Source organism: Emys orbicularis, chromosome 12 (assembly GCF_028017835.1).
Source record: "Emys orbicularis isolate rEmyOrb1 chromosome 12, rEmyOrb1.hap1, whole genome shotgun sequence".
Classification (NCBI taxonomy): domain Eukaryota; kingdom Metazoa; phylum Chordata; order Testudines; family Emydidae; genus Emys; species Emys orbicularis.
In genome coordinates this window covers 18,436,853-18,451,653 of record NC_088694.1, presented here as the reverse complement: position 1 = coordinate 18,451,653, position 14,801 = coordinate 18,436,853, and the positions used below count along the sequence as shown (strand labels likewise).

At 40.2% G+C, this 14,801-nt stretch overlaps 1 protein-coding gene across 1 annotated transcript in view; it reads left to right on the top strand.

The window, feature by feature from the left end:
• Nucleotides 1-491: 491 nt before the first annotated feature.
• NCOA3 (nuclear receptor coactivator 3) overlaps nucleotides 492-14,801 on the top strand; it is a 36,746-nt gene continuing 22,436 nt past the window's right edge. Inside the window, exons 1-7 of the mRNA XM_065414716.1 lie at nucleotides 492-618; nucleotides 2,647-2,819; nucleotides 4,770-4,870; nucleotides 7,007-7,181; nucleotides 11,355-11,543; nucleotides 11,777-11,878; nucleotides 12,670-12,810. Of these exons, the coding sequence (XP_065270788.1) occupies nucleotides 530-618; nucleotides 2,647-2,819; nucleotides 4,770-4,870; nucleotides 7,007-7,181; nucleotides 11,355-11,543; nucleotides 11,777-11,878; nucleotides 12,670-12,810 (970 nt within the window). The 5' untranslated portion in view covers nucleotides 492-529. The remainder of the gene's footprint in view (nucleotides 619-2,646; nucleotides 2,820-4,769; nucleotides 4,871-7,006; nucleotides 7,182-11,354; nucleotides 11,544-11,776; nucleotides 11,879-12,669; nucleotides 12,811-14,801) is intronic.

Here is a 14,801-nt window from a genome sequence, read left to right as displayed (position 1 = left end):
TGTTGCTGAAGAAGCTGTTGATTCTTATGTCCTAGATTTTTCCACCAAGTGGTACAGATCTGGGAGAGATGGTTTTTTTTTTTTAAAAAAATATGGATTGTGTATACTGCTCTGGTTATATAGTGCTTAGAAAGTATGTTGCATCTGAGCATGTGCAGTAATCTACAGTATTTTTTTCTTAGCAATAATTTGACCACATGATATTTTTTGAGCTCCTCAAGCTTTTGATCCTCCAAGTTCTTGCATCATGTAGAGCAGTAAGTGGTGATTGATAGTTAAAGCAATATATTACACATTGGTCCCAAAAATATCATGCATCCTGGGGTGACTAAAATTTTGCAAGGCTGCTATAAATTATGACTTAGTGCTTATCTGGATAGTCTCACTGTAAAATCGATAAAGAATACTGTAAAACAATTTATTTTAATTGTTTGAAATCTCTTGAGAGAGCATCATCAGTTTGTGATTTTTTTTTTTTTTAAACACTTCAGTTGCTGATGTAAACTCAGTTGGCTGTTGCTCAATCAAGATGAGTGGATTGGGAGAAAACTCCTTGGACAGCTTGACCAGTGAGTCAAGGAAACGCAAGCCATTGCCCTGTGATGCCCCAGGACCAGGGTACAGTAAACACATTTTCCTCACTGTTTTTATTAGATTTTTCATAATAAAATGATAAATAGTGCAGCGTGGTGTTTTGTTTTTAGTTTTTAATTGAAATTAATATTAAAAGAGTTTTGCTATTCATTTGTATTCAGTTGATAAAATCCTTTAAGGGACTCCCTGCAAGTCCCTCCACCCTTACCCTCATGCCAGAAGCTCTGAATGTCCCCCATAACCCCCTCTTCCATATGCCAAGGTGCTCTGTGTACCCCATGTTCTCCCCCCCCCCCATGCCATTGACCCCTATTCACCCTCTCCATGTTAGGGGCTCTTTGTGTGCCCATATCCTTCCCCTATGGCAAAGGCTCTGTGTGCACCTCCAGTCCCCCTTTTCCCCCCATGCCTGGGTCTCTGTGTTTGCCCGCATACCAAAGTCCTGCATTGCCTTCCCCATGCCGCATTCTCTGTGTGCCTCGTCCCTTCCCCTCGTGGTAGGGTTTCTGTATTTTCCCCCATGTCCTTCCCCCCCCCCCCCCAAGTCCTTAGCACACACACCCAGTCCCCATTTTCCCTTCCTCGCATCTAGGGCCCTACCAAATTCCCAGCCATGAAAAACGCACCATAGACCGTGAAATCTGGTCTCCCCTCCCTCCCTCCGAAATCTGGTCTTTTGTGTACTTTTACCCTATACTATACAGATTTCACAGGGATCAGCGTTTCTCAAACTGGGAGTCCTGACCCAAAAGGCGGTTGTGGGGGGTGTCACAAGGTTATTTTAGGGGGAATCGTGGTATTGCCAATCTTACTTCTGTGCTGCTGCCTTCAGAGCTGGGTGGCGGCTGCTGACAGAGGGCCCAGCTCTGAAGGAAGCAGTACAGAAGTAAGGGTGGCAATACCATACCATGCCATCCTTACTTCTGTGCTGCTGCTGGCAGCGGCTCTGCCTTCAGAGCTGGGGACTCCCACCCAGAAGCCTCCGCTCCCTGTCCACCCAGCTCTGAAGGCAGTGCAGAAGTAAGGGTGGCAATACCACGATCCCCTAAAATAACCTAGTGACCCTCTTCTCCCCCTCTCCCCTCCCAACATCCTCCTTTTGGATCAGGATTCGTACAATTACAACACCGTGAAATTTCAGATTTAAATATCTTAAATAATGAAATTTACAATTTAAAAAATCCTATGACCATGACATTGACCAAAATGGACCGTGAATTTGGTAGGGCCCTACTCATATCCACTCTTCCCTCTCCAGGTTGCTGACACAAACCCCCTCCCCACTGTCCCCATTTTCCACGTTTCCCTGGATCCCTGCTTTCCCCTCCCCATCTCCATTGCCCTCTAGATTCCTACTTCCACACCCAGCCGCCTAGGTCCTCCCTGCTACTTGTAAAGCTTTCTTATTTCTGTGATATTCCAAACTACAGGCTGTCCCCATGCAGCCAGTTAAGATGCTGCTTCTGGTATGTGTAGACCTCCACCAGGGGCAGCAGAGAGATTCTTCTGCCTGCAACACCAGTCACTCTGGAAGCCCTGATTTTCCTGTGAAATAAGCTTTTCTGGTGTTCTGATCTGCCTTTAAATCAACATACTTGTGCCCACTGATATCTAGAACATTTCCTGAAATTCTGGAATTGATGGGTGCAGTGTTCCAAAATTATTGTATTACTGACAGAGAAATGCCATTGAATTAGATGTAAAACTTTGTTTATAGCTTATTGGCCAAGCAGGTGCTGCAGCTTTTTCCACCTTAAAATGCCTATATAGTACAAATACATTAGTTTTGTAATAGTTGGAATTTTCATTAAATTCAATAAGAAAATAACTACAACAGTTATTCTTGGAATAATAATCTTATTTTATAATCTCTGAAGATACATTCCTTTATATGGTTCTGTAAAAACCTACAGGTGTAAATTGATGAGATGAATGTCCACTAGCTAAACTTATGTGATAAGTGGTATCTAAATGCATCAAAGATGACAGTGTGATCATAGTTCTTGTTTATGCTGAAATTTATGTACATTAAATGCTGCTTCTTGTTCCTAGTCTGATCTGCAGTGGTGAGAAACGCCGACGTGAGCAGGAAAGCAAATATATTGAGGAGCTAGCTGAGCTGATATCTGCTAATCTGAGTGACATTGACAATTTCAATGTCAAACCAGATAAATGTGCAATTTTAAAGGAAACTGTAAGACAGATCCGGCAGATAAAGGAACAAGGTAAGGATTTATCTCTCAAATTATAAGGAAGAATATTTGGTTTTCTATCAGGAGGCAGTTTCTCTCCAAAACAATACTTAGTTGCTGAGACAATACAATGGAGTTTTCATACAATAGGCCCTGATTTAGGAAAGCATTTAAGCACATGCTTAAATCCATTCCTGTTCAGGGCTTATTCCCTATTCAGCACTTAGTACATGCTTAATTTTAAGCATGTGCTTAGTGGGACTTAAGCACTTGCTTAACTTTAAGCATTATATTTAACACCCTTTATGAATAGGGAAGCTTTCCTGAATCAGGGCCTAAAGTACACCATTTCTTATTAGCGTCCTTAAACTACTAAACAAGCAATAAAAACTTAAAATAGGTCATAAAGCAGTTGTTCTTCAAAACATAGATGGACTAGTTGCCCACTGGAGTAAAGAAATCCATCTATTGCCCAGCAATTAAAGGTTCCCTGCCAACTTGGATTGTCTGAAACTAATTTATAAAAGAAGCCCAGTTCCTTATAGAGCATCCTTTCAGTGCTATGTCCTGAAATTTTAAATTATTTTTTAAAATTCATGTTACATTTTTCTGTCTTTTCTGCTCCTGTTTTGGTGTTTGAGAGCCTTTCTAGCAAGGGAAAATAACTGGGGTCCAATACAGTCAGATTGCAACTAGCTGACCATGTAACCAATTAAAAAGTGCCATTAACTGTACACCGAATGTAATCAAGTGCAGAATAAACTGAGGAAAATATAGAGGAACATCTATTTTGCTAATGTCTTAGTTACAGGATGGTTTTTAGGTTTTACTTGTAACAATAGTAGTTTTTTAAACAAATCAGACAAATATAATTGTTAAATTTGCAGTTTCCCCCTAAACCTCTGGTAATTGTGAGACATGTGCTGGTAGAAGTGACTTCAAAAAAATTAGAATAGATTGCACATCAGGTATATGCCAGTTCAGTGAGTTTCCACTCAGTAGTAAATTATGTTAGAAGCCTGCTGGAATATATCACACACTTTACTTGGAATGGTAAACTTCCAAATTCTGCTTTGTCTGCTCTGTTGGAACGTGTTTCTATTTTTTAAAGTAGCCTTAATTGCTATTTTAGAAGTTCGTTCCCGGTAGCATTATTGCCACTTCATTGTGCACTTCACTGGTTGATAATCTTCCTTTGGTACATTAAACTCCTGTTGTGGTCTGCTTAAACAGCCAGTAGGTGCCACAGTAATAGAGATTACTGCTTGTTTTCCATTACTTTACTGCATGGTTTTATTTTTATTTTTTTTCCTTGTAACAAACTTTTACTTTTTCTTCAGTATATTTTAGGTTAAAATGCTGAAAAAGTGTTTTAATTATTGGCATCAGATATGATTAAGTAATCTGCAGAAGGCCAAGTGAGAATTTGTTTCCGGTCTTGTATTTTGATTTGGATCCAAGAACACAATTAAATGAGCAAACCGTACATTCTGCATGTTAAATTGGATTACTTTCTAGGCTAAAGCTCAAATTAAGTCTTAACATGATTTAAAATGTTTATCTTCCACACGGTTGTACAGGAAGAAGGGAAGAATTAGGAAGCTTTTCATTATATTGAAAAGTTTGTGCTGGCCAGCCAAAAGTGACCAAAGGAGGACAGTCATTTCATAAAGCAATCATCTTCCCAGTGGAAGAAGTTTTGTCATGAAAACTGTTTGTGGTAGTGGTGTGGCAGAATCCAAAATTTGCTAGGTGCTTTAAAAACACACAGGAAGACAATCTCTGCCCAGAAGTTCTACCGTATAAAAAAAGTGTTTTGCTCCCTTTGTGCATATAATTGTAACATTAAATGGAATCATATAATTACAGCTTCATTGCTTATTCTCAGGCTTCTTGGAATGCAGCACATAACTTCAAAAATATATTTCTATGCTTCCAAACACAAAATGGTGCCTTTTTGAAAACTTGTCTTTTTGATGTTAGGAAAGACAGCATCCTGTGATGATGATGTACAGAAGGCTGATGTATCTTCTACAGGTCAAGGGGTTATTGATAAGGATTCATTGGGACCTCTTTTACTACAGGCAAGTGTAAATGATGCCCTGGTACAACCAAATGAGATTTGATATTGCATATTCTTAAGCAATAGGTTATGTGACAGGATTACAACACTGAGAAATGCCAGCAGTCCTACAACAAAAACTAGTGTGCAAGGGCAATGGAGAAAATTGTTTTAAAAGGACAAAAAATAAAATCCACCATTGTTTTCTCAACTCTGCTGAAGCAGTCTAGAAGGATTCAAAATCAGATGGCATTTGGGTTTGCCTTAGCATGCTGTTCTATTTTTGTAGTAGTCCCAATAAATGGCTAATAAGATTACATTGACTAGACTCCGCATTCAAGTTTTCCCCCCCCCTTTTTGCCTCAGGAAATGGCCATCAAGGACTTTGGGCCACTTTCATGGCTTGATGATGGTCTGTAAGACCGGGGGTCTGATTCTGGGAAGCAATGAACACCTGAATTCCCATTGTCTTAAGGGGAAGTTACAGGTGCAGAATGGTGCTTCTTAGGATCAATTCCAGTATGCCAGTGGTCTCCAACCTTTTTACGCCCAAAATCACTTTTTGAATCTAAGGGCAACCCAGCATCTACCCCGCCCCTTTCCCAAGACCTTGCCCCTTCCCCAAAGCCCCCCTCACCCCCTCCCAATCGCTTGCTCTCCTCCACCCCCACTCACTTTCACTGGGCTGGGGCAGGGGTTTGGGAGGGGGTGGGGGGTGCAAGCTCTACACGGGAGTTTGGGTGCAGGAGGTGGCTCCGGGCTGGGGGAGAGTATTGGGGTGTCAGGAGGGGGTCAGGGTGCGGGCTCTGGGAAGGGGTGCAGGAGAGGGTATGGGGTACTGGCTCCCGGAGGGGGTTCAGGGCTGGGGCTTGGAGTGCAGGAGGGGGTTTGGGTTGCTGGTTCTGGAAGATGGCTCAGGGTGGGGCTTGGGGTTCAGGAAGGGGTTTGGGGTGCAAGAAGGGGTATGGGGTGCTTGCTCCACGAGGGGGCTCAGCAATGGAAGTTGGGATGCGGCCTCCCACCAGGCAGCACTTACCTCCAGCAGCTCCCGGTAGGCGGTGGGCGCAGCGAGGCTAAGGCAGGCTCCCTGCCTACCCCGGCCCCACACCGCTCCGGAAGGGGCCAACGCGCCCGGGGGTGGGGGGGCTGCTGGGGGCATGTGTCTCTGCGCACTGCCCCTCTCTGCAAGCACCGTCCCCGCAGCTCTCCCAGCCAATGGGAGCTGCGGGGGCAGTGCTTGCAGGCAGGAGTAGAGCGTGGAGGGAGACCCCTGCATCCCCAGGGCCGCAGAGCTGCGCTGCGCTGGCCGCTTCCAGGAGCAGTGTGGGGTCAGGGTAGGCAGGGAGTCTGCCTTAGCAGCAGCCACACTGTACCGCCGGAGATCTTGATCGACTGGGAGATCCTCTAGGATTGACCAGTCAATCGCGATCGACCAGTTGATGACCACTGCCGTATGCAGTAGATCAGTTTGCTGCTGCCCTCATGTGTTGAGACTCCAAATTACGTAAGAATCACTTAGGTAACTTTTATTAAGAGTTCTAAAAACCAGGAAACCAGTCCTACTGCTTAGTACACAAAGTAGTTCAGTATGTTGTAGGCTGCTATTTTGAGTCAAGTTTTTGAAGTACTTTCAAAGCTAAGTGTCTTAGAGATATTCTAATGCTGTTTCTGATTTGGGAATGAGTACAGTGGTTTTTAAAAAGTGGATAGTCTCTCTCTTTTTTTTTTTTTTTTTTTTTTTTATGTTCTTCATTGGTATTGAAAATATATCCTTAAGAAGGCTATTTCCCTCACACTCCACTTCTACTTCTTAAAGGTCTTGTGGCGAATTTATAATCCTGACTTTGACTTCATTGTATTGTTAAAGAAGTTACTGAGATGTCAGACTCAGTGTCATGTTTCCAGGCTAAAAAAGTTAAAAAACAAATGTTTGATTATCACCATGTTAAGATCAATAGTGGAAGAACAAATGAACAGCGGGTTTCTGATACTCTTTAAGGAAAACTTGAAACTTTAATTCTTCTACCAGAAAAGTTAGGTGATTCTTCTCCTAAACTACAACACTTTTATCTCCCACTTACTTTTTTAAATGAACCGTTTTAGCAGGTCTGGAATTTTGTGTGTGTGTTTATAATGTATCGTTGCAATGTATTTTTAGGCATTGGATGGTTTCCTGTTTGTAGTAAAGCGAGGTGGGAACATTGTATTTGTATCAGAAAATGTCACACAATATCTGCAGTATAAACAAGAGGATTTGGTTAATACAAGTGTCTACAACATCTTGCATGAAGAGGACCAGAAGGACTTCCTTAAAAACTTACCTAAATCTGCAGGTAATAGGGTCTTCACTTAGATTCTCAGACTTCTTTTAAAAAATAAATAAAAAACTCCAAAATTGTTAACCTTACAAAACAAATCTCCTTCTTATGGTGCAACTATCACTTGTCTTGAGTTTTAGGATATGACTTTTAACATTAAATTAATAGGAATATTGCAACATTGATTATGCATTCTTTGCTGTTAGCAGACGAGCAGAAGAATGAAAACAAAATTCCATAACCAGGACTACCGTTTAAATCTATATCCTCTTGATCTAAGTATTTAAAATGTTAATTTCAAACTAGAAATTATATAAACAACTAACAGAATGTAGGTTCAGATATTCATGGTGTGTGGTTGTAGCGAACAAATGCCTAGGTTTATGGAGTTGCATGTTTCTATACTCTGATAAAGTGAAAGAGAGATGGGCATTTGAGGGTTGGCTTGCCTGTTTCTAAGGGATTCATTATACATAAGGCCTTGTCTGTCAGGGAAGTGACTGATTCTGTGATCTCTGTGACTTCTGCAGTGGCCAGAGTGACTGACCCCAGGGACAGCCGCACAGGCCGCTACTGGGGCAGTCTTGAGACCCCGCCCCCAACTCCCCCCAGCAGCAGCAATGGTCTCGGTCTGTCCCCCCCAGCACCAGCGTTGCCCCTCTCCCCCCGTATCAGCTGTGGTCCTGGGCCGCCCCCTGCCCCGGAGCACCCAAGATTTAGTCAGGGGTATATAGTACAAGTCATGGATTGGTCACAGGCCCTGAATTATTGTTTACTATCCATGACATTTACTAAAAATACCTAGGACTAAAACATAGCTTTAATTACACTGCTCTACAGGCAAAATGCTTCTGAAATAAATGTAGTCAAACTTTACTAATTCTGGGTCACTGAGAACGAAAATGATGCTTAAAATTGTTGATTGGCTCTAGTTTTCAAGATATGCTATTGGGTCAGTATATACGACCCTTGACTTGGGAATGGCGGAGGATAAGTGAGTTATAAAGGGAAGGGATCTCAATTTAAACCAGAAATGACTAAAATACATCTTTGACTGGATCTATGAATAAATCTGACTGGGTTTGGACAGTACTTGCTTTTTAGGCAAAATAATGAATGATGCAATCTGAAGCTAGTATTGCGTCATACATGATATGAATTGCATCATGTTATTCCTAGAAGTCATGGATGATGCAATCATAACGAAGCTTACATCACTCTGCTGAACAAATTGCCCTATATCAGCTCTAGAAATCATACAGTGTCGTGCTCTCTTATTTGTCAGTGTTTGATTTTGCAAAGGGACACATTTCTGTTTAGCCAAAGTGAGCAGAGATGCCTCGTACTTGTGTGAACAGTGCAGATAACTTCTGCTATGTTTGTGGTGAAGTGACTTTTGCATCACAAAAGCGCAGTATAACCACTATGATTAAGAAAGCCTATCACCTTTATTTTGGCTGCAAAATTGGAGATGAGGACAAGAGGTGGGCCCCACACATATGCTGCAACACTTGTGCAACAAATCTTCGCCAGTGGTTGAACAGGAAAAGGAAATCTATGCCTTTTGCAGTGCCAATGATTTGGAGACAGCCAACAGATCATACCAGCAATTGTTACTTCTGCATGGTGCCCCCAGTTGGGAAAGGTGTGTCAAAGAAGAAAAAGTGGACTGTGCATTATCCAAACATTCCATCAGCTATACGCCCAGTACCCCACGGAGAAGGACTGCCGGTTCCTGATGCACCAGAATCATTCTCACTTGAGTCAGACGAGGAAGAGGAAGAGGATGAAACTTCTGGTCCTGAACCATCAATGTCACAGGACCCACATTTTCTCCCATCCTCCTCCTCTGAACCACACCTCATAACACAAGGTGAACTGAATGATCTTGTCAGGGATTTGGAACTACCCAAGAGTAAGGCAGAGCTGCTGGGCTCCAGACTACAGCAGTGGAATCTCCTGGCAGGTGATGTTAGGGTTTCCATGTTCCGTGACCGTCAAAAGGATCTTGTCCCATTCTTCTTCATGGAAGGTGATCTTGTAGCCTGCAACAACATCGATGGTGTGATGGCAGCCCTCAACATCGTTCACGATCCAGATGAGTGGAGACTGTTCATTGATTCATCGAAGACGAGTCTTAAAGCTGTTTTACTGCATAATGGCAATGTTTTGCCATCAATTCCAGTTGGTCATGCAGTCCATATGAAGGAAACCTAGGACAACATGAAACAACTTTTGAGGTGCATAAACTATGACCAACATCAGTGGCAGCTTTGTGGCGATTTGAAGGTTGTTGCTCTCTTGCTTGGTCTGCAGACCGGATACACAAAGTACTGCTGTTTTCTCTGCGAATGGGATAGTCGTGCAAGAGATTCCCACTACATCAAGAAAGATTGGCCACTCTGACAGTCATTGGAGCCTGGGAGGAAAAGTGTTCAGCATCCACCACTTGTTGAATCAAGGAAGATTTTGTTACCACCCTTACACATCAAGCTGGGTCTGATGAAGAACTTTGTCAAGGCCATTGACAAAACACAAGCAGCTTTCAAGTACCTCCGTGGAAAATTTCCAAGGTTAAGTGAAGCTAAGATAAAGGAAGGTGTCTTTGTTGGTCCTCAGATTCGTGAACTTCTTCGAGATGATGCATTTGACCATGCACTGCGTGGCAAGGAGAAGACGGCATAGAAAGCCTTCCAGTTAGTGGCAATAAATTTTCTCGGAAACAACAAGGCAGACAACTACAGGTTGTTGGTGGAAAACCTCCTCAAGGCATACAAAAGCCTTGGTTGCAACATGTCACTAAAGATACATTTTTGCACTCTCATCTAGATTTTTTTCCACCGAACTGCGGAGCAGTGAGCGACGAGCACGGCGAGCGATTTCACCAGGACATTGCAACAATGGAGAAACGCTATCAGGGCAAATGGAGCCCATCAATGCTTGCAGACTATTGCTGGACAGTGACAGCAATTGTAATGAATACAAGAGACAAGCCAAGAAGCGCCGAGAAGACACTGAATAGGACTAAACTATGTACATAAATAGTTTTTTGCCTTTTGTTTCATAATAAATTTTATTTATATAACCCTTTTACTGATTTTTAAAGTGTTACATAAACAGGACAGGTGAAATATTATCATGTAAAGCAACCATAAACACATGAAAAGACCTAGGTTTACAATTTATGATTAAAACTCTACTATCTACACAATATACATAGACATAAAATGTAAAAACTTAAATATCTTAGAAACAGTAGCCAATCAGTTGTTTTAATTGTCATATTTGAATTCAACACATCAAAATACATAATATCTCTGAAGCAGACAACTTCTCAAAAATTGTAGACCAGTGTTATATATGAAAATTTATCCAGAATAAAGTGAAGTGTGACTTTAACATGGATTAACTATTCCTGAAAAACTCTGTGTGGACATGCTTATTCTGGAATAAGAGTGCTTTATTCTGAAATTGCTTAATACACTTCAAGTAAATTACTTCAGAATAAGGAGCTCTTATAATAAGAGGTTTCACTTATGGAGTTAATCAGGAATAGCTATTCCAGAATTCCTCGTGAAGATAAGCCCTAAAATAATGTTATACAAGTTCTCTCCACATCCTGATGAAGCTCTGGGAACTGTTAACAATTCAGCTTTGACGTGTCTCTCCCCATTTTGAAGCAGAATAATTAGGTTCTTTTAGTCCTTTTGTTCTTCAAGCAGAAGCTGCCATCCAGAATTGTGTAAATACTGTAGTTTTAAGCAAAAAGGTGATTGAATGGTTTCAATCAATATCTCATAACTGTGTTGCTAGACAGCTGAGATTTGAAGTCAGTGAACAAATGGGAACTACCTGCCCTTTTTTACAAGGGAATGACTTTTCCACTCCCTTTTGGTTGGGGCTGAAAGTACCTTAGAGGGGATGGTGTTCTTTCAACCAGCAGTGAAGAACACTATCCCCAAAGTATCAATATGATGACCTTTTAACAAATCTTTTAAAAATGTTATAGTATCTGAGCTTCAAAAACCAGAGATCTGGTGGGTGAGATAATATCTTACCTCACTCACTTTCTCTCTCTAATATCCTGGGACTGACACAGGTACAACACTGCATACTTCAAAAATCAGGCAATTAAGAATTAATTTTATTTTAAAATCTTTGTGAACTTTTATGATTATTTTCTTTTAGTTAATGGAGTTGCTTGGACCAATGAAACACCTAGACAGAAGAGTCATACGTTTAATTGCCGCATGATGGTAAAAACATCTCATGATCTTTTGGATGATGTGGGCAGCAACCAGGACTCGCGTCAGAGATATGAAACCATGCAGTGTTTTGCTTTATCTCAGCCAAGTGCTATGATGGAAGAAGGGGAAGGTAATTTTTCTACAGGAAAATCCTCTTACTACAGTTATTTACTACTTAATTTATGTTATGAAGCCTGGGGTTTCAGAATTCCATGTTTAGAATAATTTAGGAGTTAAATGCAAAATCCTCAAATCTCGTCTCCCATATTATGCCTTTATCTTAATATTGCAAGAGTCCTACTCCTTTATAAGAAATGTAATAGAATAAATAGGACACAGAGGAAAATAACTCTTTCATTGCAGATTTGCAGTCCTGTATGATTTGTGTGGCACGTCGCATCACTACAGTGGAAAGGGTATTTCCAACAAACCCAGAAAGCTTTATTACAAGACATGACCTTTCAGGTGAGAAATCTACTTGAGGTGAAGGTAATGGATGGCTCTTGTTTTGTTTTTGTTTTGTTTTGTTTTGTATAAAAATTGTGGCAAATAAGTTGGAATAACTAGTACTACTTATACTGTTGCCTTTCTTCCTTTAACTAGGTAATATTTCAAATTATTTACGTTACATCTTCCTCTAGAAGTATTCCTAAAGTGTTTATTAATCATATATCAAGTTAATGAAGACTCATTGAGATAATTTCTCCTTTCCTTCTGTAACATCATGAAACCTTTATAGTCTGCTGTGGTATTTAAATTTTAAATATTTAAACACATTATTGGGCAGTTTTTTGCTTTAAGATGCCAATCACCTGCAGCTCCTATTGATTTCAGGTGTAGTTCTTTATAATCTCTGCAAACCATGCCCTCGGGGTCTCCTTTCGGTTGCATAAAACCAGGGAAACCCAAATTGTTATACGCTTTTGAGAATTTTGGCATTAACCTCTGGGTGCCTCAATTTCCTTATATGTAAAAATGATATGGTAATAACTTAACTCACAGGGGTGTTCAGAATTTATGTTCATAAAGCAGCTTGAGATCTTTGCATGGGAAGCTGTGTGTAAGTGAAAAGATTAGATAGACGCTTAGAAAACAACTTCAGTGCTTAGATGCTACAGTGATGGGTACATTATAAAAACATAATATAGACAATATTTGGTGACTTTTGAAATACTATTCTGTATTTTTAATATTAGGATTATATTTAAAATGACAGGGACTCTATGATTATCTTAAATTTTTCTTTCCTGTGACAGGTAAACTCGTCAACATAGATACAAACTCATTACGGTCTTCCATGAGACCTGGCTTTGAAGATACAATCCGTCGGTGTATTCAGAGGTTTTTGTGCCATAATGATGGACAGTCCTGGTCAAACAAACGCCACTATCAAGAAGGTAGCTTAGATTGCAGTGTTCAGTATACTGTCTTTCTTGCTAGTTGCAAGTGTGTGTGTGCGTGTGCGTGTGAGAGAGAGAGAGAGAGATAAAACCACTAAGCTCTGCTATTGTACATGCTCTTCCATGTCTTGAACCAGTGGAAAACGCTCTTTCTCATATTTATAAACTGAAGGATGGTGAGATCTCTATTAAGGAGTGCCTGGTGTAGCAGCTGCCTTGTTGTTCAAGTATGTCCATTGGTGTTTGATAGGTTTTATGAAATATACCAGACAGATATTCCTGTAGATTGAATTTATCTGTTTGTCCACAAGATAGGTACAGCAGGAAAGCAGCAGATTAAGCCATGCTTCCTTAATGAACTGCTAGCATGGCTGTACATTGACTTGGAGGGGTCTGCTTTTAGCAAAAAAAAAAAAAAAAAAAAAATACAGTAGATTATTTGTTAGCTTTTGTCAAGAAGAGGGATGTGCCTATTATGAAATAGACTGTGACTTGAAGAAGAGCTCTGTGTAAGTTTGAAAGTTTGTCTCTCATCAACAGAATTTGGTCCAGTAAAAGATATTACCGCACATACTTTGTGTCTCTGCCATCAAGTCATTTTATCTAGTTCTATGAATAGCCCTTAGTTGGTAATGTCTCTTGGTCACTGATTACCTTTGTCCCATTTATATGAGAGCTACAGATGAAAGATCATATTTAAACCTTTTTCCCTCTATGCCAAATAATCTGTTTAATAGAGCATTAATTATATAAATATGTTTACCCAGCTTTGTCTGGGGAATTCTAAGAGACATAAGCAATTTTAAATAGCTAAATACTAGAGTTGGCTGAAAAAGTGGAATTTTCACCCTTCAGGAAATTCTGAGACTTTGAAATTTTGTTTCATCCCAAATTTGGGACAAAACGTCAAAATCTTGGAATTTTTCATGAGATGACCTTATAGAAACATTTTTGTTTTGATTTATATATTACATTATAATTTATAATTTACTATAAAACACAGTCAAAATTAGATGTTTCAACCTCATCAAAATGAACTGTTTAGATAATTTCCAGTTGAAAATTTCTATTAAATCAGTAAGTTTCCATGAAACATTTGAATTTCATCAGATCACCATTTTTTGATTAAAGTTGTTTTATCGGAAAATTTTTTACTACTCTGATAGATACTAATTATTGCATCACGTTTTGAGGGTGATTTGAAGATTGAAATGTCTAAACCTCTTTCTTGGAATCAAAGCAGACCATTGATAAATGCATCAGCAGCTTTAGAGTTCTGACAGATCTGTGCAGTCAGCAAAAACTATATTCAAATCGCCGACTGAGGAGATATCTGAGCCATTAGCGATTATCTTTGAAAACTCATGGAAGGCAGGAGAGATTCTAGAGGATTGGAAGTGCCAATCTATAAAAAGGGGAATAAGGATAATGTGGGGAATTACAGACCAGTCAGTTTAACTTCAGTACCCAGAAAGATAATGGAGCAATAAGCAATCAATTTGGAAACACCTAGAAGATAATAAGGTGATAAGTAACAGTCAATATGGATTTCTGAAGAACAAATCATGTCAAACCAACCTAATAGCTTTCTTTGTCAGGGTAACAAGCCCTGTGGATAGGGGAAGCGGTAGATGTGGTGTACCTTGACTTGAGTAAGGCTTTTGATACTGTCTCACGTGACCTTCTCATAAACAAACCAGGGAAATATAGCCTAGCTGGAGCTACTATAAGGAAGGTTGGAAAACCATTCCCAGAGAGTGGTTCATAGTAAAGCTGAAAGTGCATTTTGAGTGGGGTCCCTTAGGGATCGGTCCTGAGTCAGGTTCTGTTCAATATTTTCATCTATGGCTTAGATAATGACATAGAGAGTACACTTACAAAGTTTGTGAATAATACGAAGCTGGGAGGGGTTGCAAGTACTTTTGAGGGTAGGATTAAAATTCAAAATGATCTGGACAAACTGGAGAAATGGTCTAAAGTAAATAGGA